The sequence below is a fragment of the Melospiza melodia genome, chromosome 3 (genome assembly GCF_035770615.1).
Source record: "Melospiza melodia melodia isolate bMelMel2 chromosome 3, bMelMel2.pri, whole genome shotgun sequence".
Classification (NCBI taxonomy): domain Eukaryota; kingdom Metazoa; phylum Chordata; class Aves; order Passeriformes; family Passerellidae; genus Melospiza; species Melospiza melodia.
The window spans coordinates 52,675,268-52,701,915 of record NC_086196.1 but is presented as its reverse complement, the minus strand read 5'-3'; the positions used below and the strand labels follow the sequence as shown (position 1 = coordinate 52,701,915).

The 26,648-nt window shown below is 36.7% G+C and overlaps 1 protein-coding gene across 3 annotated transcripts in view; it reads right to left on the bottom strand.

Annotated features, from left to right (window-relative positions):
- Nucleotides 1–5,012: 5,012 nt before the first annotated feature.
- PDE10A (phosphodiesterase 10A) overlaps nucleotides 5,013–26,648 on the bottom strand; it is a 167,218-nt gene continuing 145,582 nt past the window's right edge. For all 3 annotated transcript variants that reach the window (XM_063151759.1, XM_063151761.1, XM_063151760.1), the window contains exons 16-22: nucleotides 25,384–25,534; nucleotides 22,648–22,803; nucleotides 19,277–19,449; nucleotides 18,081–18,192; nucleotides 16,199–16,279; nucleotides 14,053–14,141; nucleotides 5,013–9,700 (exon numbers count right to left, since the gene is read on the bottom strand). In XM_063151759.1, coding sequence (XP_063007829.1) covers nucleotides 9,583–9,700; nucleotides 14,053–14,141; nucleotides 16,199–16,279; nucleotides 18,081–18,192; nucleotides 19,277–19,449; nucleotides 22,648–22,803; nucleotides 25,384–25,534 — 880 coding nt within the window. In that variant the 3' untranslated portion in view covers nucleotides 5,013–9,582. The remainder of the gene's footprint in view (nucleotides 9,701–14,052; nucleotides 14,142–16,198; nucleotides 16,280–18,080; nucleotides 18,193–19,276; nucleotides 19,450–22,647; nucleotides 22,804–25,383; nucleotides 25,535–26,648) is intronic.

Sequence of the window (26,648 nt, the reverse complement as noted above, 5' to 3'; positions counted from 1 at the left end):
TCTATATAACCTGCAGAAGAAGTATCCAGGAAGTTTATAATAAAGTTAAATGCAACTGTTCTCAGAGTAAAAAAAAGGTGTTGATCTTTCTTTTTTGATTTTTTTTTTTTTTTTTTTTTTTTTTTTTTTTTTTTAATATCACTCTCTAGAGGAATTTTCACAAGCATTTCCCTCTCATCATTTCTTGGCATGTCAAAATTAGAGCATGTTACATTTTCTCCTAGGTTACTTCTGTTTTAAACAGATAGTGATTGCAGTGCGGGTATAGTGCTGAAGAAGCACACAGGCTGTGGGAAAACCATGCATTTTAAAAATAGATGCTTTTATGGACATGCACAGGAAAAAGCATGTGAAAAATCTGGACTAACCCTGAGTTGTACTGTGGAGAATTACACAGTTCAAATTTGGTTTCTAATTATTTCTAAACTTATTACAGAACATAACATACTCTATTTATTTTACTTTTTTGTCAAGGTGAAAGTAGCCCTAGTGAAATTGATGTTCCCAACCAGTTATCTCCAGGAAAACTTGGAGACAAGCTCTAGAAAGATAAAGAATTCCTTCTGTTCCAGCCCATCCTCTCTGTTGAAGTTTCCAGTATTCCCCTCAACTCAGGACAAAAATGGCAGTAATATCTCATATGGAAGGAAACAAAATGGGTTACAACCATCAGCCTACCCTGTAAAGTTCATCGAAAAGCCAATTCCAGACTGCGTCAACCACATTAGCCTTGATTGCAGCAGCATAAACACTAAATTACAGCATTCTCAGTCACAGGATTCTCTTGTTTAAAATATAGAGTTGCTACTAAAACACAGAAAAAGAGTTAGTGATGAGTCCCTGACAAAAAGCCTTTCCACATCTGCAAAATGAATCCTGTTCCACTCCAGTTTTCCCATGGTACATTTTATATTGACTGACTTGACTGAAAATGATGACAAAGATCCTCTCTTGGTACACGTTCCAGTTGAAAGAATGTGAAAAAAATCTTTCCTGTTTACCATGTGAATGTCTGCTACAACATTTCCCATAGCATCAGTATTCCTGGGGAGGGGAATATCTGTGCCAGAAGTGTTTTTTCAGATGGTGGTTAGATATCTAACAAAATGGAGGCTCAAGCAAATCCTGCAAACTCTGTTTTACTGTGACTGAAAGCCAGCAGCAAAAGGAATAAGATACAAAAAGGCTTCATCTGTGGCACAGGCTCGTGTCAAGGTCTTGTAAAGGAAAAATCATCTTGAATTCACCCTGTAGTCCTTTCTTGTCACTTCCTAAACAGGTTCATAATACAGTTCAGTTTCAAAAGACAGTACCAGGATTCCCAAATTTAATCTATGCCAACATGAAGACACCATCTGAAGCATTTCAGAAAGCTCTGGATAAGCATTGCATGATGCTTCTATGAGGCAGACAGTGATTCTGCATGAGGGCCTTTATGATAATTTTTCACAGGAAAATTTACTGTGCAGGAAGACTGGGGAGCTGAGATTTCAGATCAGCCTCCTTAGTTTAGGCTGACCAGTGGCTTCCCTATGGGCATAGCCCATTTCCCATCAGCCCTCACCTTACTCTCATATGGCACAGCACTCACTTCATTCCAAGCCTTTCAGGTATGTGATACTGGATGCAAATTATTTGTCTCAGGGTAGGAAGAAATTAGGATCTCCTTTTCAAATTCCAGCCTATTAACTCAGTCTTCATTAGACACTGTTCTCTGTATTTCACATAAATTTTGGAAACACAGCCCTGCAGAATAGCTTTACACTTTTAATTTCCAATCACTGGGAATAAATTCAGTTCAGAGAAATTGAGAGGATAGAAGAGGCTGTAAAGATGGCAGTCTGTTCTATTCATGCAGTCCTCAAAGGGGAAAGAAAAAAAAAATTAAAATTGCTCTACCACAAAGTTCCTAGCACAAAAAGAGCAGAAAGTAAAAAGGAGGAAAATTGGAAGTCGTCTGATGACTGGAGCTGATTTAGATAGTTTAAAGAATCCAAAGAATTATTTTTAAGAGCAGTCTGGAACAGGACATGTAAAGTGACTGCAGAACAAGAACTACAGAGGTGTGGTACCCAAACCAATCTGCCATTGAAATCCAAATAGAAGTCAGTAAAAAATTAAAGCAAAATTTGCTACAGTGTTTAGTTATAGGATTTTGAATTTTTTTAAGATTATATGTCACTGCAGCAGCTCAAACGTTAAAGGTGCAGCCGTATATGTAAGCATGAAAGCTTTCAGTGTGATTTCTTAATCTTCCCCTCACATCCAGAGAAAATGGAAAAGGAAGGACTCATCAGCAGCATACCTGAGGGCATCACAGCCCTATGATGTTTGTCCCCACCTGACATGCAAGTAAATATCTTTCTCTACGTACATCTTGAATTCTAAACTGCATGTAGCCAGGAGTTCTTAGCAATATGCATAACACACAAAAAATTGTGTTTAGAGGCTTAAATAAATTGAAAAAAATCCCAAACCACCCAGTGTCTGGCAACTTGCATAAGGCTATAATGGAAACCTGTCACAGAACAACTTTGTTCCTTCAAGTCCATAAGTAGCATTGTAACAGATGTCCATTGTCTTCCCAAATGAACTGAAAATACTCTTCTGTTCCACCATCCATACATTTTCATGTTCAGAAGAAAAGCACATTTGCTGGCTTTTTTCCCACACTAATCACATGAAAAACTACATTTTTTCATCAAGGTGACTTTCTTTTTGTCTCAAGATGTAAAATACATTAATGTACATACTGACATTGAATATTTTTTTCTTTCCACGAGACAGTATCAGAAAACAACTTGGACTTCACTAGCTGGAAATTAACATTAGCTATCATACCACTTCTATTCTTTATGATGAACTTGTTCATCAAAACTATCCATATCTGTCACTGTACCACATTCACTACTGCCAGTGCACTGTGCCACACTGACTACTGCTTAGCACTACTACTGCATTAATGGTGAAATTTTCAGAGGCTGATTACAGCCACTGACTCTCTTAGGTGCTTCCAAAAGGTTTTTGGTGTTTTTTTCCTTTTTTTTTTTTTTTAATTTATTTGCTTTTGGGTTTTTAAATTTTAATTTTTTTTACTTTTAAAAACTCTATGTTTTTAATTTCTAATGGGCTAATGGAGTAGTGCATATTAACAACTAATGCTGTTTCTAAAAGCAGCAGAAACACAGCTAAAGGAACATAAGGAACACTAGAAATATATTCTCACCTGTATTCACAGGGCTTGCAATGCTGTAAAAAAGAAAAACTATTAATGCCAGCTGCATGTTAACAGATGATATGGTGAAAATCATTTAGACCTGTCAGCAATGTTACCAAAAAAAAAAAAAAAAAAAACAAAAAAAACCCAAAAAAACAAATAAACAAAAAAAACCTCAAACAAATGCAAAACCAAAAAACTTTATCTGCTATAATTCATTCTTTCCATATTTCTAGAGTCTGATATTTCTCCTTTCTTTTAGACTTTTAAACAATAGCTTTAATGCACACGTGAGCTACCTTCTGACGCATTTCTCTGTAAGTCATGCTTGACCCAGAGACAAAGAACTTCATCTTTGTAAGCAGCTCCTGTGGTACAGGCAACCCTTCCAGAATGCTACTGAAACACACTGCAAAAAACTTCTCTCTGTAACCTCAGGAAGACAGAATATGGATTGAGGAAAGGGAATTCTGCCCTTAGTATTTGACTTCAGCAAAATAAGTACAACAATGTAATCTCCAATACTTGTTGAGTAGGTGAAAGCCATTGATATTTCTGTTCCAGAGCTCTTGGATACTTTCAAATAAGACAAATTCAAACTTCCTCAAGACCAACAGCAATACTAATTTCCTCTTCAAATATCAATAAGCTTAAGTTAAGGTACTTTTACATTTATATTTTCCATTATCTGCAAGGGAATATACCCAGGCTTGATTTTTGTGTGTTTCTGATGACATTGTTCAATGTCAAAGGGTTAAAAATTCTAAGGAAAGCATACCAAATGGACAGTGACCATCAACAGCAAAGCACCATGCTGTGCTACAAGAGGTAAGTCTGCACAACAAGCAGAAAAATATGAAAAGTCACATGACTGACTGCCACCAATTTTAAAATCTTGTCCAGAAAGTTACTAATTGATGTCAGCCTATAGACCCTTGCCAAAAATACAGAAACAAGTGGAAAGTACTAATTAATTATATGTAGAGAAACATTCCTCTTCTATTGCCTTTCCCTCCAAATAATTCAGAAAGTTTTAAATTTAATGAACAAACCCTATAAAAATTATTAAATGTCAGTGCATTTTCTCTCTCAGCACAAAAGCTGGCCCTTGCAGCAAACAGAGCTTTCTGGAAGGACTGGTCACAAGAGTATATAGTAAGTGGAGAAATACACAGATTTACTTTTCTCCCTTATTTTTTTCAGCTATTTTTTAATTTCATTTTTAATGTGTTGGTCAGAATTTTGCTTTACAGTTCTCTGAACCTACCTTGTATTTTCAGGATACTGGCAGCTGTTAAAGCCCAATATTGCTTTGGACTAGACCTTACAAATTTGGGTGCAGGATTATTTTTTTTACAATTCAGCATCTAAGTGTCTCAGTAATTCCCAAAGGTAGCAAATGATTCTGTATCAGCTGCACTGACATTAGACAGTGGCAAAGCAAGGATCTCTGTCTGATGGAAGTTGTCCATCAACAGCAAGGCAAGCTCCTGGCAGCAGGAGAGCAAACAGAAAAGGAGATGTCTTTGCAGTTTGTGACAAAGTGAACCTGCAATAGGTGATATAACTATATTTAAAAAAAATCTTATGTTGGGAAAACATACCTTATGCAGGAAACTGCAAATACAGGGAACAACAAGCACTGGGAACAACAAGCACTGCCTATTCAAAAGGCTCCATCGTATTTTGAATCACTTTGTACCGTGTTTTACTTGTGGTATAAACACACATATATGCACACACATTCCCATCCCTCACTTGTACTCCCAATAATAGCAAAAATAAACATGAAAAATAATATTAAAAAACTCTGTATTCAGTAATATTCACACCAAAGTATATGTATAGATATATCCATTAAAATTATGAACATTTCTAAATATATTTTATGTATCATACATATATTTATATGTATAATTACATATCCACAGAAGTCGTCTTGCTGTGCTAAAGCCAGCAGTAAAAGCAAAAACAGGTTTCACAATAGGACACCCATATATGCATATGTACTGGCTGTTTGGTTTGTGAATTTATTTACAACTTAACTATATCATAATAAATGCTTACTGTTCTATTGTACAAACGTAATAGTAAAGGTTTAGGTTTGTTTTTTAAATACAAAGACTGCAAATGAATACATGAAAAAAATTACACACCATGTACAGTATTTATAATTTATAAATGCAAAGTTAAGACCTCTTTAAATTATTGCACTTGCATATTTTTACAAAGATAGTTTATATGTATCATATATATATATATGTGTGTGTGTAAATATATATATATATAAAACAAATTTTTCAGCTCACTAAATGTAGTAAAGTTGAATGTTGTTACCTTGAAGTTCTGTCTTCTCCACATTACAGCCCAACCTGAATTTGGAATATTTATGAAACTACTCTACAAATCAGTTTGATCTACCCTAGAAAGCAGTCCATTATTTTAGGTTTATTTGACAGAGTATACACCCGTATTACAATCGAGCACAGTTTTTGGTCAGAAAGCAAACAAAAGTTATGATGTGCCTTTGCTAGATTGGGATATAGAACCTAAAGTTTGAACATTAACTTCTTTGTAGTAGTGTGCAGAAAGCCTTTTTTGTGTTTCGAATTAATAAATTAATTGTTCCACTTCACAGAACTGGTCCAATATCACAGTGTTTGAGGCAAATGCATTATTTCAAGAGGGTCATGATTGATTTGAGCATCTAATAATCTCTATTTTTTAACATGAACAGTGCTTTTTGCTACTCCTACAATTTTAACACTATATGCTCTAAGTGCAGTCACAGCAAACTGATCACACTGTTTTAAGTTTACACAGGAAAAAAATCTGTGCCACATAAAAAGATGAATTCCACCCTGCATGTCCTCTCCAATTCAATATGCTTGATCATATACTCCAGCTAAAAAACCCTGTTTCATTTCTCTAATGATTACTTACAGAAAAAAATTACTGCCATGAGTCGAATCATTACAGTAGAGTGTTGTAGAATCATGCAAAATTAATAAATTAATTGTAACAATGGAATTTGTCATGCTGTAATAAAATATGCAACATCTCAGATGAGCATCATGCTACATCAACTATTTTTCTCACTTAGTGCATACCTTTCAGGCACATTTTCATAATACACTAGAAATGCTCAGTTACAGCTTCAAACAGTGTTTTTACCTTTACTAGATGTAGGAGGGAAAAGCAGCTGGAATTATTACCAAGAAAAATGAAATTCTAAGAACATAAAATCTAAGACTTCTAGGAAAGGAATGATCTGTTAAGCTTTTTATACATTTTTTTGGGCAAGATGAGTTTTAGTAGGATAAAAATGCAAGGAGGAGTGACTTTAGATAATTTAACTTAATGAGTCAGATGTCTTACAAACCTAGATGTCTTAATAAACTGTGAGTTTGAGGCCAGAACTTTAAACAGTTAAATCTCAAGATGTGCTTGATTCATCAAATTCAAATGCAGCTCCAAAGTTCTAACTTTTGGTGGATTTGACTTTGGAAGTGCAGGTACAAGTATTTTTTTTTCAAAATATTTACACATACAAATCTGTATTCTGTAAATGCTAAGACAGACTACATTTGCTTAAATAAATCAGCTCATCATGACTATGTTTTTGGTCTAAGTCATAACAAGGAGTAATATTTTGTCATTACCTTTCTCCTTTTACACACCGGGAAATCAAACCAAATCACAGCCACTGGAGCCAATTTTTAAAAATTCTAATAGAAATTATACTATAGCAAACATATTTTATGTGGTTTGGATAGTTGTATGATAGAAACAGTTGCTGATTCACTTGTGACGTTAATAAAACAACTTAGTGCCAATTTGATAAATCTGCCAGGGAAACATGTCCTCTATCAGTACTTACAAACTTCAAAACATAACAGTGTGTGATACTGCCAAACATTTTTAATGTCAGGAAACAGAACTAGTGAAGTTATCTTTACTGTCAGTGAGTAAAAGAAAGCTTTCCATACACACAGATCTAGTGTGATAAGGAATACTTTTGCAGTGCTTTTAAATCAGCATTTTTAAATGGAAAGGGAAAAAAAAAAAGGAAAATAATGGCAAATATATTTAATGCAAATATGCTTAAGTAAACATACTTAGCCTGCAAAGAAAAATATTCCATCCAGTTGCTGAGGTATCTGAATTTCAATGAGCATTTCTGTAGTCATCATAGATTTAGATAATTTCCATGTAAATTAGGAATGGTGGATTCTGTCTCAAAAGTACTCTTACTGGACAAAAGGGTGCATCTGCATTATTTAGTGAAACAGAATGGCTACAACAGCTACGGAGTAAAGTAGAGGACACAGCATGACATATTTTTCGTTCTACTTTGCTGTAATTGTTTCCTGCCATGTCTTCCTTCTTTTGTTTTTGCTTTTTTCCAATTCCAAACCAGTTTGCTGTGATTACCAAAGAATTTCTGCACTTAGAATTGGTAAGGCAAGCTAAAAAGAAAAAAAAAATTATGGGGCTGTTGCTAGGTAACATGCATCACACAAATAAGATAACTTTATACTGAATTCTCAGCCTGTGGGATCTCTATGTACAGCAAAGGCTTAGGTGCATTTATACATTATGCGACTACGGATCACGCACTGTACACATAAACAGATACTGGCATGTGCTCGACCATAACAGAAGGCAAAACTCAGGAGGCCAAGTTGTTCACATGAAACCCAAAAGCTGGCATGCCTATTAGAGCAATAGAGCCCAAAAGACAGGAGATTGAAAAAGAAAAGCTGTGTTCTGTCTTTAGGTCACTACTGTTGCAACTGTGTTGCAGTTACACAATGGCCATGTTATCACGGAACCTCCGCAAGAGTGCATTATCTGTGAAAAAGCACATAATGCACTATAGGCTGTATGTGAAAGGTATGCAAAGACTGTGTTTTCACCTACTGTGTGGATCACTATGAAGATTTTTTTTTTTTCCTCATTACTTCTAAGAGAAAGACAAAGGCAAATTAAGTGTTGTGAAACATATTCTGTACAATTGCACTAAATTTATAAGAGTGGCATTACATGTAAGTCTGTGCATAAGTTTGTAAGGCTGAGGCCTAAGTCAGCACAGAACTGTAAACACACCATTTAGTGTACTTTTCTTCAGTCAGCTATTCTTTCACTAAGAAAGGCATTTCTAAACTTTGAAATTTCTCTAACTAGGGGGAAAAAACAAACAGACAAATGGAGAAGTTTCCTAATTTCACTCATCTTGGGATGGGGGAAAAAAGCAGTTGAAGACATGCAGTGTTACTGTGCAACACAAAAGCTAGTCGATACAAAAAACATTTTTGATTTATTGTGATGGTACTACAATCCCTCTCATCAGACCTGACTTTTCTGACAAGCCTTTTCTTCCCAGCAGATAGCATACTTCAGGTATGTCTCCAATACCTTTTAAAATACAGCTCAGCAGGTAGAAATAAAAATGATGACTTTACTTAACTGTGAGCTAGGCAAGGAAATCTTTGCTGTCACATTTAAATTTAATCCAATATTTCTGTCATTATGGATACAAAAACTCCAACCTGGAACTCCCTCTTATATCAGGGATAATTACCCAGTACTTCCAGTGTTTTAAGGAAGGAGTTGCCTAGTTTTAAAAAACATCCTAAAGAACAAAGCACCATCACTAGTTCTATCAACATTTCCCTTGTGAGTGACAGACAACTGGCATCATGATGCTTAATGAAGTACTTTAAAACTTTAACCTGAATGTTGATTTTCCTTTAGTTTGCAGCAAGAGAATTCACTGTAACCTAAGCATAAATTATAGTCTCCAAGGATTCTGCTGGAGTTCAAACTGATTACAAGTAGATCACACATAAACATTCACAATAGCAATGGGTATATTGTTCTATTTATAGCCAAGAACTCCCAAGTGACACTGGTGTTAAAGCCAGCCACAGTATGGTATAATAAAAGTACCATTGAAACCCTTACTAGAAAGATACAATTTAGAAGTACCCCATAAGATTCCCCCCCACCCCCATCAGTTTTAAATTAAGGCCTCAGCAATGTAGCCCATGAGATAAGGCCAGTCTTTTATATTCACAAGTTGTAAGTTTTGATAGCTGACTCCAAACATCTGGGTTGTCATTTTCCCTCTGCTTACGTTGTGTCACTGGTGTAGGTCAGGAGATTGGCTGCCAGAGTCATTTAGCTGAGGTAACTCCATGGGTGTTACCTTCCCAGGCAGGTCTACTTCTTAGCATTTTGCAGCTTTCCTTTTTCCTTTTTTTTTTTTTTTTTCTTTTTCAAATAAAAATGAAACAAAACAAAAAACAATCCCCAAAACAAGAAGGGGTGCTTTTCAGGTTAAAGCAATCTGTTGCTGCTGTTCAGTCATCAATCTTCACAGGAAGAGAATCTGAGGTCCCAGGAGCAAGGGATTGAGAAGAAATCCATATAGAGGCTTCCTCACCTCTCGTTACTTTCTCCCATTGGTTAAGATTGTCCCTGGAGATGCAAAAAATTGAAGGTAAGATACTGCTCATAAATTGACTGGGATTTACTTCTTCCTCACAATAATGTCTGCTGCACTATACTTTGAGATTTATATTTATGTAAGTACATTTATATTAGTACCGGTATGTCATCAAGCTTTTATCATCTACACATTATTTCAACCTTCAGCTTCAGCTATCCCATTCGGTAATTCTATATGACTCATATCCATGTCAACTCCATCCTAGCCTACAGTACACCTTCCTTCCCCAAGGCAAGCCCTGAAGTGAGAGGTTACCACCTGCTTCCAGGACAAATTCATAGCCCTCATGGCTGCAGGAAAGCCCAGCTGTGACCCAAGAGACACAAGACTGCAGAGTCTCTGAAACAGCACTCTGAAGCACAGGAGCAGATAGATTAGGTAGATTAAGCTTTCTGAAACTCCTGCAAAAGGGCTGCCTGACAGTATATAAAATGTTGCATACCAGGATCATAGTATCAATTTTCAACTACTATTGTGATAATCATATTAGCAGTCTACTACTTTTAAAGGGTACCCCTTCTTTGAGATATAAATGTATTTTAGTGCCTCACAGCCTGGCCAATCCTTAAATTCACAATTCTGTTCATAAGCCACAAAATGATGAGAAATGAAGCTGGTAATGTTCTAATGATCTGAAGGGGGGTACAAACCCATAGTCTTACTTGCTGTGCACCAGTACCACTCTAGTGATTGGGAAGTCTGTGTTGATGATAGGCCTTGCAACCAATGGCCAAATCTCAACATTCAGTCTTCAAACACATACAGAAAGACAGCAAACCCAAATGTTTCACCTTCATCCCGTCAGATCCCTAGTTACTAAAGCAACAGTTCTTAGATGCCTTTAGTACTGGCAACAGTACTAAAAGGTGTCCCATGGTATGTCACACCGTGATATTACATCGGAATTTATGTGGCAGAGCTCTTCTGATTTTTATGTCATAGCCATGTCAAAACATTTGCTAAAACAGCAAATAATCTGAAAGCACAGCATATAAGTAAGAGGAGAAAATGTTGCACTTTCTGGGGGTAGTGGAAGGCATGATCAAATGAAGTCTACCAAAAAAGGCTGGTGCCCTCTAGGGTAACCCCTGCACCATTTTCTGCAGGAAAATGCTCTGCCAGTGCTTCAGGCCAACTGCAACTTATGAAGCCAGCATTAATATGACATTGAGCCTCAGTTAATATAATCAGGCACTAAGTATGAGAAAAAATGAAGCGTCACTATTTCTGTCTCCTTCCTGGACCTGGGAAAGTAATGAGAATTGCAGCCAAAATATTTTAAAATTATAAATTTCATTAAGAATTGAGAGACCCAAAAGCACAAGCAAAATAGTTTCAAATTATATGGTCTGAAGTAAAGGGGGGGAAAAAAAAAAAAAAATCACTTCATCCTCCAAATAAATACACTGCCATGTATTTACACTTTTGTAGACCTACTGAGTACATGGCTAATACATGTAAGACAGGTGGTCTAATAGCTTTGATCTACACAGGATGACAAAGAAAACATTTAAAAATATGGAATAAATTACCAGACATGAAAACCTTCTAGACTACCTTACTTTATGGAAAACCAGTGCTGAATTCTTTTTTTCTTCTTTTGGTAAGGTATTGATAATATGATTCATTTGCCTTTGAGCTCCCAATGAAGCCCTGGCTCCTAATGTCTGTAATAAATGCCCAGAGGTTCTAAAAATAAAAGCCTTGATGCTGACATGCTGCCTTTGCTGCTATTATTTGCAGCTGGTGTCTGAGTTTCAAAGAACACAAGGACACAGCAGCTTAAATATTGTGTTCAAGAATGAGCCCTGCTGGTGAAGAGGTGATATAAACATTGGTTCAGTCAGCAACTCAGGAAACACCAAAAAAAAATGAGGCTGTTTCACTCTGATCACACCAAATAACAGTTACCCATCAAAAATAAGGGAAAAACAAAAATGTAGAGCAAAATCAGTGATTTGAAACATTCTGGAATATTCTAGACCCTGCAATAACATCAATTTTTTTTTTCTGCCTATGCACCTGAAGTTATATCTGTGTTCTGACTTCCTGTTCTCCGTCTCCAAGTCTTAACCCTCAAACGTCCTCTTCATTCTCTTCAAATAAAAAGCAGAGGATAATTTCAAGGCTAAGACAAAACTACCAAACTGCTCCTCAGAAGACTTTATGCCAGGGTGTGGATTTTCAAGAAGCTCTTTAGTCCTGCAGAGGCTTTATCTACTCATCTATGTTTCAGTTTTGCATTAGCACAATCTAAACTAAACAATGCACAACAGCAAGACAGGGAGCCATCTGTCCAGAGCTCTTTGCAGTGTGGAGACTGTGGCAGTGTAGCTTTCAGAAGTACCATTATAACAATTTTAATTACAAACAACATACATAATTTCTGGAATATAAAAACAATCATATAATCTCTGCCAGGAGTCTGCTTCTACTTCAGACATCACACCTTCTACAGAGAAACCAACTCTTGAAAAGACATTCACGCTTGACCTTCAGAATTAGGGAGACCCTTTATCTAGAGCAGTGCTTACACGGGTGTTTGATATCCACAATTCAATTTAAATATCCTCATCTGAGTTCTAAAAGATGAACCACCAAGTAAAACAGGCAAATTTTGCAAATAAGCCTCATTGGGATATCCACATGGCCAGAAATCCAAAGATATTTATCTTCCAAGATTGCTGCTCCTGTGAAAGATACTGTGCAGTTTGAAACACTCCACCCAGCCTCTCTAAGGCCCAGCTTCCATTAAGTGTTATAAAAATTTGATTTTGATCAAGTTTTCACTCAGAGGGTGGTGAGGCACTGGAACAACTTGCTGAGAGAAGCTGTGGATGACATATCCCTGTAAGTGTTCAAGGCCAGGTTGGATGAAGCTCTGGGCTCTGCTCTAGCAGAAGATGTCCATTCCCACAGAGGGGAGACTGAAATAGATGATCTCTTCCAAGGCATCTTCTAACCCAAACCATTTTGAGAGTCTATAATTTTCTTGGATAAACCAAATGCATTATTTAGTCTCTCTCTACTAAGATCTCAAATCATTCCTTCAGCTCTTTACATTCTCTGGTTTGTTCATGTCTTTATCTACTCTCCTTAAAGCATAGGCACTAAACAAAATTCCAGCTGTAGCTCCATTCACGTAAAAAATACAGAGGTATAGTTTCCAATCCTCCTGAATATTCCTTCCACATCCATCTAAGGGTTGCATACCCTTGCAAAGGTACCTTAGTGGCAGATGACTACTAATGAAGGCTCCTAGATACTCACTGTTTTCATAAGGTGGTCCTCTCTAACAATGACACAGACCTACATATTCTTCTCTCAGCTATATGAAAAAGTGCTTGTATGTGAATGAAATTGTTTTGCTAACTACTACATTAATTCAAGGCATTTGTCTGTTCCTTAACAGAAATAATTTAGTCCACAAGATCCACAAAAGGAGGTCATACAGGACAAAGAAAAAGTTCAATGTAAGATAGAATTTAGGGACCACAACATAACAAAAAATGTGAGAGAATACTAGTAAGAGCATAGAAAAACAGACCTTTAACCACTCAATACAACTAGAGATGGCAGACATTTTATGAAACAACTGGAGTTTTCTAGAAAATATGGATTAACCTGAAAATTTTCATGAAGCATTCATTGGTTTCAGCAAACTTTTTGTCAGGAAAGATTGCTAAGGCCCAGGATATAATTACTGGACAGAACTACCTACAAAGCAATCCACCATCATTCCAGTGGAGAAGCAGCCAACACATAAAGGACTCTTGCCTCTTTTCCAGAACAACCCAAGCTCCACACCCACTGTGTTATAGGAGAAAGTTACATCTGCTTCTCCCATACCCCAGTGTTACCACTCCTATGCTATCAACTGCTGAATATTTTCTAGATATTTCTTTTTCTGGTTTTTAATAGAAATTACATGATATGAAATAAATCCACGTGCCAAACACACATTTTTTAAGTAAAGAGAATACTGGCCAATTTTTATTGTGGGAACCACGCTGAAGCAAAAAGGACAGAGGGAAATTACACAGAGCCAGAGCAGACAGGGATGCACAAACACTGAACTGTTTCTCTCTAAATGCTTTTGGCATCTAACACATTTTAATCAGCTGTGTCTGTAGATCTACAGTAGATAGTCCCTGACAGCAGTTATCACCTCTCGGTTTCTGAATACATCGACGTGAGATGATGTGTATCCCTGTTAATATTCATGCAAATTCTAAAATTAAAAATCTGTATTTCCAGACAAACTTGCAAAGCACTCTTGCGTTGTCCTTGACCAAGGTATCAGCTATGCACATTTACTCACCTGCATGCTCGGAGTAGTGGCCCAGTTGGAGGAAAGATCTGTGCAAGGGTGGTGTAACATGGGATGGCTACAGCATTGTAGAACCCAATCTATGAAAAACAAGAAATTTTTAAAAATAGTTTAATTTTTGCCAAACTACAATACTGGAAGCTAACAGCTCAAAGCTCTTCACTTAATTACTACTTGTATTAGTTATTCACACTTCTGCATCACCCTTTAACATCCAAATGCTTTAAAATAAGCAGCAACAGTGAAATCTTTGGTAATTACAAGCTGCTTACATGCCTTTCTTTTATGACTGATATGGCTGCTTCAGGTAAGGTTTTCTACAGAACCTTTTATTATTCAATTGATTCATTTCTTTTGTTCAGGATATGTCTACCTGTTTGGTGTCAGTAGCAGCAGGAAGTAGGTGGAGATGTTAGAGACATTTCTGCAAACATTATTCATGTGATGATTTTATTTTTTAAAAAAGGAAGGTTGTGCAGCATTCACAAAACATGGTCAGACTATGGATTGTTCTGATGTCCTGCAGGATATGCTTGCATAGCTCAGTATACTAAAATGCTGTGGGCTTTGCACACTTGTGAATGGTGTGCAGCGTGATCAATGATCATGTACACAGTTCAATAATACATTTTTACTATTATCACATTTAGGGAAAAAGGGAAAACTAAATGAGCACATTTTTAATGATATCCGACTCAGAGACTTAGGGGCCTGCGACAGCTACGATGTCACAGCTGAATTGTCATGACATTATGAAATTTTTAGAAAAGGTTACTTATATATTATCAAGGATGACAGATTGCATTCAGAATCATTATAACATCCCTCACTTATCCCAGACTTTTATGATAGTTGCAATAGTGTACTATGAGCCCCTCTTTGGATGGAATTTTTAAATGCCTTTTAGTGAAATACTATGTATTATACCATGACCAAAGCATTTTATAATATCTCTTTTTTAATAGTCCAAACGTTGATCCTTATTCAGAAATGGAAGAGCAACTCTTGTTTTCATCAACACGAAGATTCATCCCATACTGCTATGTAACCAAGTCTTCTGTGTACTTTAAATAAAAATAAGATACATTTTCTGAGCTGTGAAGCCAGATGAAGTACTTACAGGGATGAAGTACTTATAGTGCAACCAACAGAAAGAAACTGCAGCTGGCTAGAAGGCAAGGCTACATACAGATGGGATGTCTGCTCATCCACACTATTTCATATACTGCCTCATTTTCTTCCCATTTGTTTTGGATTTTTTCTTTTCTTTTTGTTTGCTAATTTTTAAGGGGAACTATTTTATTTCAGTGGAAAAAGATTACTCTGTAATTGTCAACAACTAAAACAGGACATTAGATGCAGTCACCCTGTAGACCTTCTGGCTCAATGAAAATCACAGAATCAAAGGACACGATGAGTTGGAAGGGACCCTCAAGGACCATTGAGTCCAGCTCTGCATAGGCCCATCCCCAAGAGTCACACCATTGTCCAAATATTTCTTGAACTCTGTCAGGCTGGTGCTGTGACCACTTCCTTGGGGAGCCTGCTCCAGTGCCCAACCATCCTCTGTGTACAGAACCTTTTCCTAATATCCCACCTAAACCTCCTTGACACAAATTCAGGCCACTCCCTTGTGCCCTGCCCGGTCATTTCAAAGAAAAGATCAGGGCTGGATCATTCTCTCCCTCTTCCCCTCAGGAGGAAGTTGTGACTGCTGTGAGGTCTCCCCTCAGTCTCCTCCAGGCTGAACAGACCAAGTGATCTCAGCTGCCTTTCATGAGGCTTCCCCTCCAAGCCCTTCACCATCATTCTTACCCTTCTTGGGACACTAGCTAAGGGCTGAAACAACCACTTACTAAGATAAAAAGCATTATTGACACTTGTAAAAATTCAAGGTGATTGTGGTCATAGCTAGAGCTACAAGTACAAAGAAAGGAAAAAGTGATGACAGTGAAGAACACATTGTCATTTAACCAAAATCTGAAAAAAAGTTTTCCACTGCTACTTTAAAAATAACATCAAATTCAGCAGTGTGAATAACCCAGTTTCAAAAGCAATATTCACTAATATATGAAATGCTTTTTTCCATATAAGTTTTATGTATAAACAAGTACCATTTTACTGAGAGAGTTCATACCTGACCCTGAGGGACTTCATCTTTCTTATCTCTGTCCATCATAGGAATAGGTTGAATACCTGTTTTCTTCATTTCATCGCCCTGGAGAAAAGTAGAGAGAGAGAGAGAGAGAGATTAAGAAAACAAAAACAACATTATTGAGACCTGAATTTATTTCCATCTTCTATTCTGTGTCAATCTAAAAATCCAGAATTTAAAATAATGTGTGGTATCACTCTGAGGCAATCTCAGAAAAATGCACAAGGAGAGGCTCATTTTGTACATTCACCTAAGTGATAATGCAAACAGCAGATGCTGTAAGTCAATGTACACACATTTTCCTTATTTGCAAGTGTGCCTCCATAATAAAAAGCAACTGGAAGACTAAACCAAAAGAAATCATTCCATTCTGCTCTATCTGCTCAGTTAGCTTCATCTTTCAAAATATCTGTTGAAAGCACCATAATACAATGACCAGTAGAACACAACTCACCCATCCAAGGAAAAGCTGAGTAAACCAGATGAATTTACAGTGTACCCTCTTTGTGATTTTTTTCTTTATATATATATATATATATATATATACACACACACACATATATATATGTATATATGTATATCAACATCTATCTTTATCAACTCATCCTTGGATTACAAAAAATTAACATCTGGACAGGCACGATTATGTCCATAATTCCATCTTTACTATTTTTGAGTATGGAAAATCAGTTTTATCCTTCCTTCTCCACTAAGTTCACAAGATTTGCATTCGAAAGCAAGTTGATAAGCAAAAAAGTTGAGTATGTAATCTGTGAGGCATGTCAACATTATACCTCCATTCTACCACTCATAAGAACACGCACTTTCCAGTGCAGGCCTTTCAGAAAGTGAGTGCTGAACTAGATCTTTGAGCTTACACAGTCAGCATTTTTCAAAAATTTTGTTGTAGTCTGAGCTGTTTACAATTAAGAGAACAAGAACAAGTGAAAACGAAATACACCGAACAAGAAGCTCACATCTGGAATTTCATAATGAACATGCATCAGGCAGGGTAACAATCTCCACACTAAATGCATGCTACACCAAGTTCACAGGCCTGGTTTCTATTCCATGCCTGTGTAAACCAGAAATAAGCCCACTGAACACTGCAAGATTCCACAGGGCACACAAAAGACAGAAAAACACTTTATCGTACACATGTGCAACAGCAGTCCTGAAAATACAGCTGTATCTCAAAAAGTTGCATAACTCCACTAGGTGCAATTTATTCCTTATCTCCAGAGAAGTCACTTCCACTTAAAAATTAAACAATTAGGATATTTACACCTCTGCATATGACATGTGAGAGACTGCATATTTATTTATGAACATGATTACATTACTACAACCTAATTCCTTGTTTCAAGTCTCAGTACATAGTAATTGCGGAGCAACTTTCGATGTATTGAAGACCCAGCTCTCTCTGAGACATTCTTGTTTAGCTGGCTCACAGAGAAGACCTAAAAATTTAATGGTTTCCATATTTACTTTAGCATTTTCTGTCCTCACACTATAGCTTTATAAGTATGTTTCAAGGCAGCTGACCTGGAAGCTGGTTTCATATTTTGCATTTCTACAAAAAATACAGTGAGTGACTTCTTCTATGTTCTATTGCTTGATCACTTTATGTTAGGACATACTTTCTACATTATCTTGAAGAGAGAGAAAAAACACTGCCTGAAAATTAGGCAGCTAACTCAGCTCTTTAAATAACTTCAGAGTAAGCAAAGAATACACACATGCGCCAGTGAAGTCTCTTCAAAACAAGCACACCAAGATGTTGATTGAAAAATACTTACAGTTGGGTTTTTCCTTCATGGATGCTTCTGTTTATAAGGAGAGTAAACAAAAGAATCACACATACCTCAGCCCAGAACTCTGCATATATATCGTTGGCTGTCAGTCTGGTAACTGGCCACAACTTTGTTACAGAACACAGATCACAAGCTGTCATCATCAGGCCAATCACTCTATCTCTAAAATAGAATAAAACAACATTAAATTATAGGTTTTGTAAAGAATTAATGATTGCTCTGCAAAGTTTTTATTTGCCCTTCTATGAATTTTCTCCCACCTATTGTTTCTTCCTCATTTGTTTGATTCTTTGATAAGGCACAGCACAGACTGTTCACTGTATACCTTGTTGTATTCCCTACATTGCTTGCAGAGTTCATTGACCATCCTCTACACAATCACATCCATAGACCGGAGCACAGGATGCCTGCCTGTTAAAACATTCACATGCCCCTCTATAATTCTCTAAATACACAGTACAAGTATATAAAAAGAAATATGACATATCTTATAGCTGCATTTCTTTGTTCTTTAAAGAGAGGAGAAAAAAGCTCCTAAAAAGAGGAAAGAGAGTATTTCTGAGTCTGTCTCAAGGCGCTGTCATTGGTTTGTTGGAATGAATTCAAACTCTGACAGAACAAGAACCCAATGCATAATTCCGTTCTATATGCTGACAAACCTGTTCACAGTGTAACTGGACAACATCGGGAACTGAACAAAATTATTAGAACAAGGCACACACATTAAAAAAATCCTATTTAACCAATTTTATGGCACAAATCTATGTTTTGTGAATCTAAGTTTTATAAAGAAAACCAGCAATTTAATTTAAAGTCACTTGTTTTCACCCAATGGAGAAATTGAGATGGCCCTTAATGACACCTCCATCTTTGTTAATAATGCCTATTCCATGTGAAAAAGCATAGAGCTTGCCAACCTGCATGCCAGTGTGATGCCAGTCATTAAAACTGTCTATACATTGTACAGACAAATATACCAGAGGAAATACAGAAATACACAGTATAATCAATCAATAAATGCAAAGTACACTTCCCCTAAGTTAAGATAAAGAAATCATCAGCCATGTAAGGGCTAATGCAAATATAAAGCAATGGCAATTACTGTTACTTATGTACAATTTTACACACTGCTGGTCTTAGAGAACACATATGTAAGAAAATTACCATTCAGAGGTCATTTTAAAAAAGTAAGGTTTCTCTTTCCAGACTAATTCCATAGGGATCTACTACTGGTTTAGTGCTTTACCTGTGTGTTTGGTTCTTAAGGTTTAATGCTCCTGTCTGATGCAGCTCTTCAAGTTGCTTTCTGTTTCCAAAATACAGGGCAAGGTCTGTGGCGATGATGGCTTTCCGGATGATCTCAAGAACTTGCTCATATTCGCTGGAGCTCAGATTGGAGAAGACATTGTGCCCTTCCAGCTATGAAAAAGTAAAAAACCAATAAAAAGCACAAGCTCTAATTCTGAGATGATTTCAGTCTTTGCTTCAGACAGGTTACAACGGTTTTACAACCCAATGACAACTTTTGTTGCAAATTCAAATGTTAATAGCCTGAAATTCCCATTTTTATTCTTCTTTTGTAAACATTGTCATGAAAAAAAACTATGACTAAGCCACCAATTTGTTTTTGGGACTGCTCCTTCTGAAGCCTCAAAGTATTACTAGAGAAAAATTATTGAAATATTTTTATTTGATTTAAAATCACTATAGACACTACACTTCCAGACGGTATTAACTTGGAAATGTGTGACTCAGTTCTGATCCAAAGTCTGCACAGTCAAGTTGGTAAACTGAGTACCTGATTCACTTAAGCATAGTTTTGATACATGGATAAAGGAACACTCAAGTTAAAAATACAAAATCACTTTGTTTTCAAAATTATTTTGTTTTCATTTTCATTTTTTGTTTTAATGTTCCAGATGAAATGGTCCTGAAATCGCTGCATTCACTGACATAATTTCCTATATAAAGTTAATTATTTTAATGTATATGAACATTTAGAGGGAAAAGCTGCTTTCTTCATCCTTAAGTTGAATGACTCATAAACTAAAGATAATGGTTTCTGCTATGGAGGCTCTGGTGATGCACCACTGCCATCACTTTTCAATTTCCACAAGGTATTACTGTGCGTTTAACTGACAATATGCACGCATTGTGATCACTCATGAAGCCATATCACATTTTGAAAAGTCAAGACTATCTACTGTCTCCAAGATTTGGAAAACAACTTATCAAAAGTCTTCCTACTGTTGAAAGGAAGCAGACAAAAAGAAAGAATGAGCTAGCCATGTCAAGGTGTGCACATTCAGAAAAAAAAATCATTAAAATATATCAAATGCAGAGGTGTTTTGACATTTAATTGGCATTTGGGTTGAAGCTCAAAAAGTTTCCCTGACTTTCGTCAAGCATTTACATAATTTGCTCAAAATAAATCCTCTGCAGTACAAATAAGCTTGGTTTCTCTCACCATCCGGAACATAAACATCATTTTCCAGTACTTTTACTTAGACAAGTAGATTTATCGTGAATAATGAATAGAAAATACAATCCATCTATGCTCCTTTGGCAGATTTCTAAGTCATAGAACATTACATTAAAAAAAAAAAAAATCTGAACATTTTAGTCCATCATCAGCACTTTGGGACCAAAAAATTACTACTGCTAGTTCCCACAATTTAGGGGTTTGTGGATCCTTTACTCCCCAGCCTTGCTGTCTAATTCCTGGCTATTTGTCCTAATATTTAAATTATTCAGCATTCTAGTCTTGGGCTTTGGAAGCTGCACTCTCAGAAAGACCACTGTGACAACTTCTATTCAGAGTACTCAAAGAGAACTGATTCTATAAAGTGCTGACAGAAGCTGACACTTATGAGTTTGTGTCACTTAGCCTTCTGAGTAGTACATACAAAGTACAACCCCGAAGATTTTGTTCTTTGCCTGCTGAGCCACAGCTGATGACTTGAATCCCGTGTCCTAAGTATGGTGTACACTCAAACTGCAGGTGGATGAGCAAAGCAGCTCTAAAGTTTCAAGCAGTTAAAAGTACTGCAGGTTACTAATGTAAAATTAAAACTCAGATAAACCCTAAAGACCTTGGTGGTGGATTTGGCTTTATTTCCATCAGTCCACGAGTTCAATAAAACTTTTTCATTCAAACAAAATCCAGCAAGTCCAGAAGGCTGCTCTGGCCTGCCTTTGCTGCTAATTATCACCCATGGGTGCTTTCAGCAGCTGGTGCCATGAATCCACTCTACAGCTCTGGCCGCCTATCCCTGTTCCCTCACTCCCATTGACGGCAAATGTAGAAGGTGCCAGGGAAGCAAAAGGGTTCCCCGCCTTCATGGCAAATGGGATTTTCATAGATTACAACATTTCTGCCAGAAAAAATGCAAAATGGTTGGGACAGTGAAGTGTTAATGACTGAGGAACATGCTCACATATTCACACAAAGAATGAACACCAAACATCTAATGCCATACCACCAGTGAAGGATTCAATTACACCCTCCTACATGAAGGAGTATTCAGAGATAAAGCTTCCATTCTGTGATTAAATGCATATGATACCTAAAACCATAATCATAAGATGTGATTCTGAATACAAGATAGAATTTGTATTTTTCCTAATAGGTGATTACGTATTTAAGAAAATATCTTACCCTGAAAAACCAGAAAGAAAGGAAGATTAACAACTAATCAGTGGCACAGTAGCAAGGTTAGGCTGTAATTTGAGTATTCATGGAAAACTAAAACTAGTGAGCACAAATATGTTACGGTCTTGCAGTGGTTTCACAGCTAAGAGTTCTCACTCTTCTAATTGAGAATTATAAAAATTTCACTCATGAGAAAATATGTGTGTGTCAGTAGCACACCTGTATCTTCCCAATGAGTGTGTGCATGTTTTCTTGCAGGTTTTTCTTCATTAAACATAAAGACACATGACCTCATACTCGGAACTCTACCTCGTAGTAGGAATTCTCTTTCACAGAATATTACCTGACACTGTTTTTTTTGTTTTTAATTTCAAATTGGCAAGTAACAAATAAGCACAGAATGATGTAATGAAATAAGTTGACAATTTTCATGCATGAAAAATTAACATGTCCCCTTTCATGCCACACAGTCAATGTTCACAGAATTTATTACAGCGGGTTTTCAAGTTTCTCAAACAAAGTTTTGCCAGTACTTCAGTTTCTATTCAAAATTTCAGGATGGTTGAAGACTTTGTTGAAATACATTATGACAAAAAATATCTGTATCAGAGAAAATTATTTTTCATTTTCAAAGTTACTATTCCACATGGTCATAGGAAAAGCCTCTAGAGACCAGAAGCAAAAAGCTTCAAAGGCAAGCCATAAGTAAAGACCTTCAAATAAAAAATATTTTTATAAGTTCAAGATTTTGAAAAAGCTCTGTTTTGCACTATTCTTGAATCCCTGGGTTGCTAATTGTGAAACCTGGCTTGCTGTAATAAATCTTCTACTCATCTAAATGAGTACTATAATAGAGAAATTAAACCAAGCATGCTTCAGCAAAATCTATTTATTTGGCAATGATGTGACTCCTCCTTCCACCACTGGACACTAATGCACAGAACACACAATTTCAAAAATCCTACCTGCAGGATGGACACAGTCTGTGAGAAGTGGTGCTGTTCCATCGTTGATGTGGAGTAGAGAGCAGCTAAGGGGTGATCAAATTTTTGAAGATAGCTGTTGCTGTAACCTCTGTGATCCAGGTCGTGACACAGGCATGCAACTAAAAGACCCTTTCGCTACAAAAAAAATGGACACAAGCATGAAAGGCAAGATGCATTTCTTGCCCCTAGATGTCACTCTCTACCCAAAATACTGTAGAAGTTGCAGTATGCTAACAGAGCCTTCAAACAGCTCATGTAGAAATATCCTCAAAAATGAGAGAAACAAGACAGTAAGGAATGTTGAATTAAAATTCTTGGCCCAACTGTAATTAGATTATACATTTAAAAATCGTTGTTGGACAGTTACATACTATTGGATGGACTGTACTTCAGAAGAAATCTGCATTTTAAACCATCTGGTTATCCACGGAATCCTTACCATGTTTATTAAAACAATAAAAAGAACAGGTATTGAGGGAGAAGAAACATACAAAATGTATGATCTGCTGGTCAAAACAGGTGCACTGAAGTTCAATGCCAGATCTGCTCTGCAACACTCCTAGAGATGTTAACCAAATCTCCTAGTAGGGCTTTTTCCTAGGAAGTTATTAACATGAGTCATGGACAATGCTGGAAAATGAAACTGTAAACAAATAAAGACAATCAGTGGCTTTTCCACATAATTAATCCTTAATATCCTGATAAAATGGAGTCCCTGAAATCTCTTTTTCAAAAGATTTTAACACAGCTTATGTGTTTGGAAAAATAATTCATTAATGTTTATGACTGTCACTGTTTTCATGAAGTATCGTGAAAATTTCTTCAGAGACCCAATATCTTATAACTGGTTCTCATGAGCGTTCAGTAAACAAGGATAAAGCTACAAAATTAAGCAGAAAAAGAATATTAATTAGCCATCTATTAAGTGCACAACATCCAACCTGGATACTACATGAAGAGACCCATGAGTCTGTGGAAAAATAGCAATGATGCAATTAGAAATTCTATCACAGAAATACACCATGTGCAGAAATAAGGCTGTAGCAATGCTAACTGTAATTCTGATTTTGAGACATTTTAAATGAGATGTTTTCAGTACTGCATCTTGTAAAGTGTACTTTTAAAAAGCATATAAAAACCCCCAGGTGATGCAGCAGCACGTGTCCACACAGATCCTCAACAGAGGAGGAACTCTTAGGAACGTAACACACACCTCTAACACTTGATGTCGTGCAGTAACAGCTTGTCTCAGTCTCCATGTCTCAAGAAATCATTCTTGTCTCAGTCCTTCAGGATTATACAATGACCAATAACAGTGCTCTTATCCTTTTACCTATTTTGGTACCTGTTTGGATCCCAAATCCTTAACCATCTCATTTTTCTCTATTTTTCTTCCGATCAGTGTCTCCTTTACAGTGTTTTATCTTCCCATCTCTAAACCTACTGAGATTCACGTCAGCATCCCTCACCTGAGGTCAGCCCATCCCTAGATACCCAAACTTTCTTTCAGCAGTTTCCTGTATTCTTGTTGGATTCATCTCCAGCAGCAAGAAAGGAGACTGCTGAAAAAAGCTGGAACACAGACTGGGGATAAGACACTCAAACAGAGGAAGGCTGGCTGGAGTTTGCAGGGAAAAAAGACTTCTTCCATCTCTCTTAACAGCTGTCTCTTTTGCTCTCCCTTTCTTTCTTACTCTCCATCTCCAAAGAGATGGGGCTTACTACTTGGTTAGTATTGAATGTTGTCAGAGGTTTAAAAATTCTCTGAGGCTGTACTCTACAGTTTTGGGGTTTTTTTTTGTTAAAGAAATACTGATTTCATTTTCAGACTGGTATAGCTTGGCCAAATTCCAGCATATGCCTGGCATATGCCACTTTTGCATTTCAGTGTCAATTTTCAAGTCTCTGCTTTACAGCAGGATGAACTAGACCTTTTCAAATGAAAGCTCACCAAGTTTCATTTTACTCTTATACACTGCCCAAAACTTTGATTTCTACTAGCATATCTCTTTAAAAAGAGCCAAACAATTGTGTCTGGGATTTCCCCAAATGAATCACCTTGAGGAAGTTAACAGAGCCTGGAAAATTACAGCCCAAATGGATAATATTTGGCAGAGTTATACACAATTGAAAAAAAAGTTCTCCAAGTCAGAAGTTTCATGCAACATTAATTAGAGACAGTACTCCATGTTATACCATAATTCAGAAGAAAAACAAGGGACAGTTGTCCATACTGTGTATTAACATTCTAAGCCTTCCATTTTACTAGTTATCTTTTCCACTTAGTGATCAGTTTAGAGTTTGGCTCTTCTCCTTTACTCACATATGTCAGCTGGCTCTGCAGCCCCTGTCCTCCTATTCAGGAAATCTCCCAGACCTCACAGGATTCATGATCCAGGGTTTCCCTCCCTCACAGAGGGACAGATCTGACAGTTAATGTGGTGGAAAGTGGGCGGGGAGAACCCCAAAACGTAGACATGGATTTATAGCAAATCAGCCTCTGCTTTTTAAGGGGCACTCCTGAAAAACATGTCTAGGTTTAGGAATCTGAGTAATCATCTTCCCTCAAACTCTTTACTCACGTCCATTCCTCCATGAAGACCTTTACATACACTCAGTCCGAGTTGACAAAAAAACTTTAGCACAGAAAAGGTACTTGAACAACAACTGACAGCTCTGATGAGGTGTGGTAACTGATACCATTATGTCATTTACCTCCAGATCAGTGAAAAGCCCCTGGTTGTTCTGCAGTATGGCATACATGCAATGGGCAACAGTAACTGCATGCTTCCAGTTGTGGTAGGGCACGCGGCGATAGTTCTTCTTTACAGACATAGTAAATCGGCACAGCTTCTCAAGTTCAAAGCTAGGAAGAAAATAATTTGGTCGGAGACAAGGCATAGGAACAGGAAAAACAACCAGCAGAGGAGAAAATATGGTCTTTGATTTACCCTTGTTGCTAGGATTGACTCGCACCGTGGATGACTAATGGAATGACATGAAGAGTCACTCAAGTTTGGCAAGGACATAGGAGCGTGGATGCCTGACAATGCTCTTGGTTTAATCTGTTAAATTTGAGAACATAAGTCATGCTACCCAGCTCAGTCAATACAATTGCACGACCTTCCCTGATCCCAGAAGCTTGAAGTGGTTTCTTCCAATTGCTTATTGAACTTGAAATATAGTACAACTCCGCATCTAATGGACAATTTGAAAACATGATTTGCAATCAAAACAGAAAATTCAGGGATTTTTAAATAAAGGATGCAAAAGAAATAAACATGATTAAATAGAGCTGCTCCATATTGACATTGTGAGAAGCAGAAAATTTTATTTTTCCAATATTTGTAGAGTTTTTCTGCCAGTGTAGACTCACAGACAGAAATTGACATCTCACAGTTTCTTCACTTCTCACCAAACAATATTTTGTTAAGTCCTAAATAAAATAATTTTTCCCTCCTAAAAAGGCAATTTTCCTTCATCCCATTTTTTCTCCTGCTGCAATGTGACTTTCTTTTTAAGTTCCATGTTTTGATAATTTCTTGGGTATATCAGGAAAGAGGTACTAATGTTCTAGTTTTGCAGTACCTGTGAGGTGAGGAAAAAAATGTCAATGTCCCTGACTTATGTATAAAAATGTAAGCACATCCACTACATGGAAACAGGCAGAAATATGTATTTCTACAGTTGTGTGCTGAGCAATGTAATTATTATTCTCAGCCTTAATCTGACATTAGGAAAAACAGAGGCATATTGTCTTTCAAAAAACTTTTGGCTTTCTTTTTTAATTTTAGAAAGTCAGACAGCGATAGAACTATTGTTTAAACAGTACATTATAATTCAGAATATCACAATAGTCACTTTCAATCTCAATTCAACGGTTATTAACGATTGTACAATTACAGCCAAAGGAAAAATCATTATCTGTGATGCCTCAACATAGAATACTACTAATTCATCCACTGCTGTATTTTGAACTT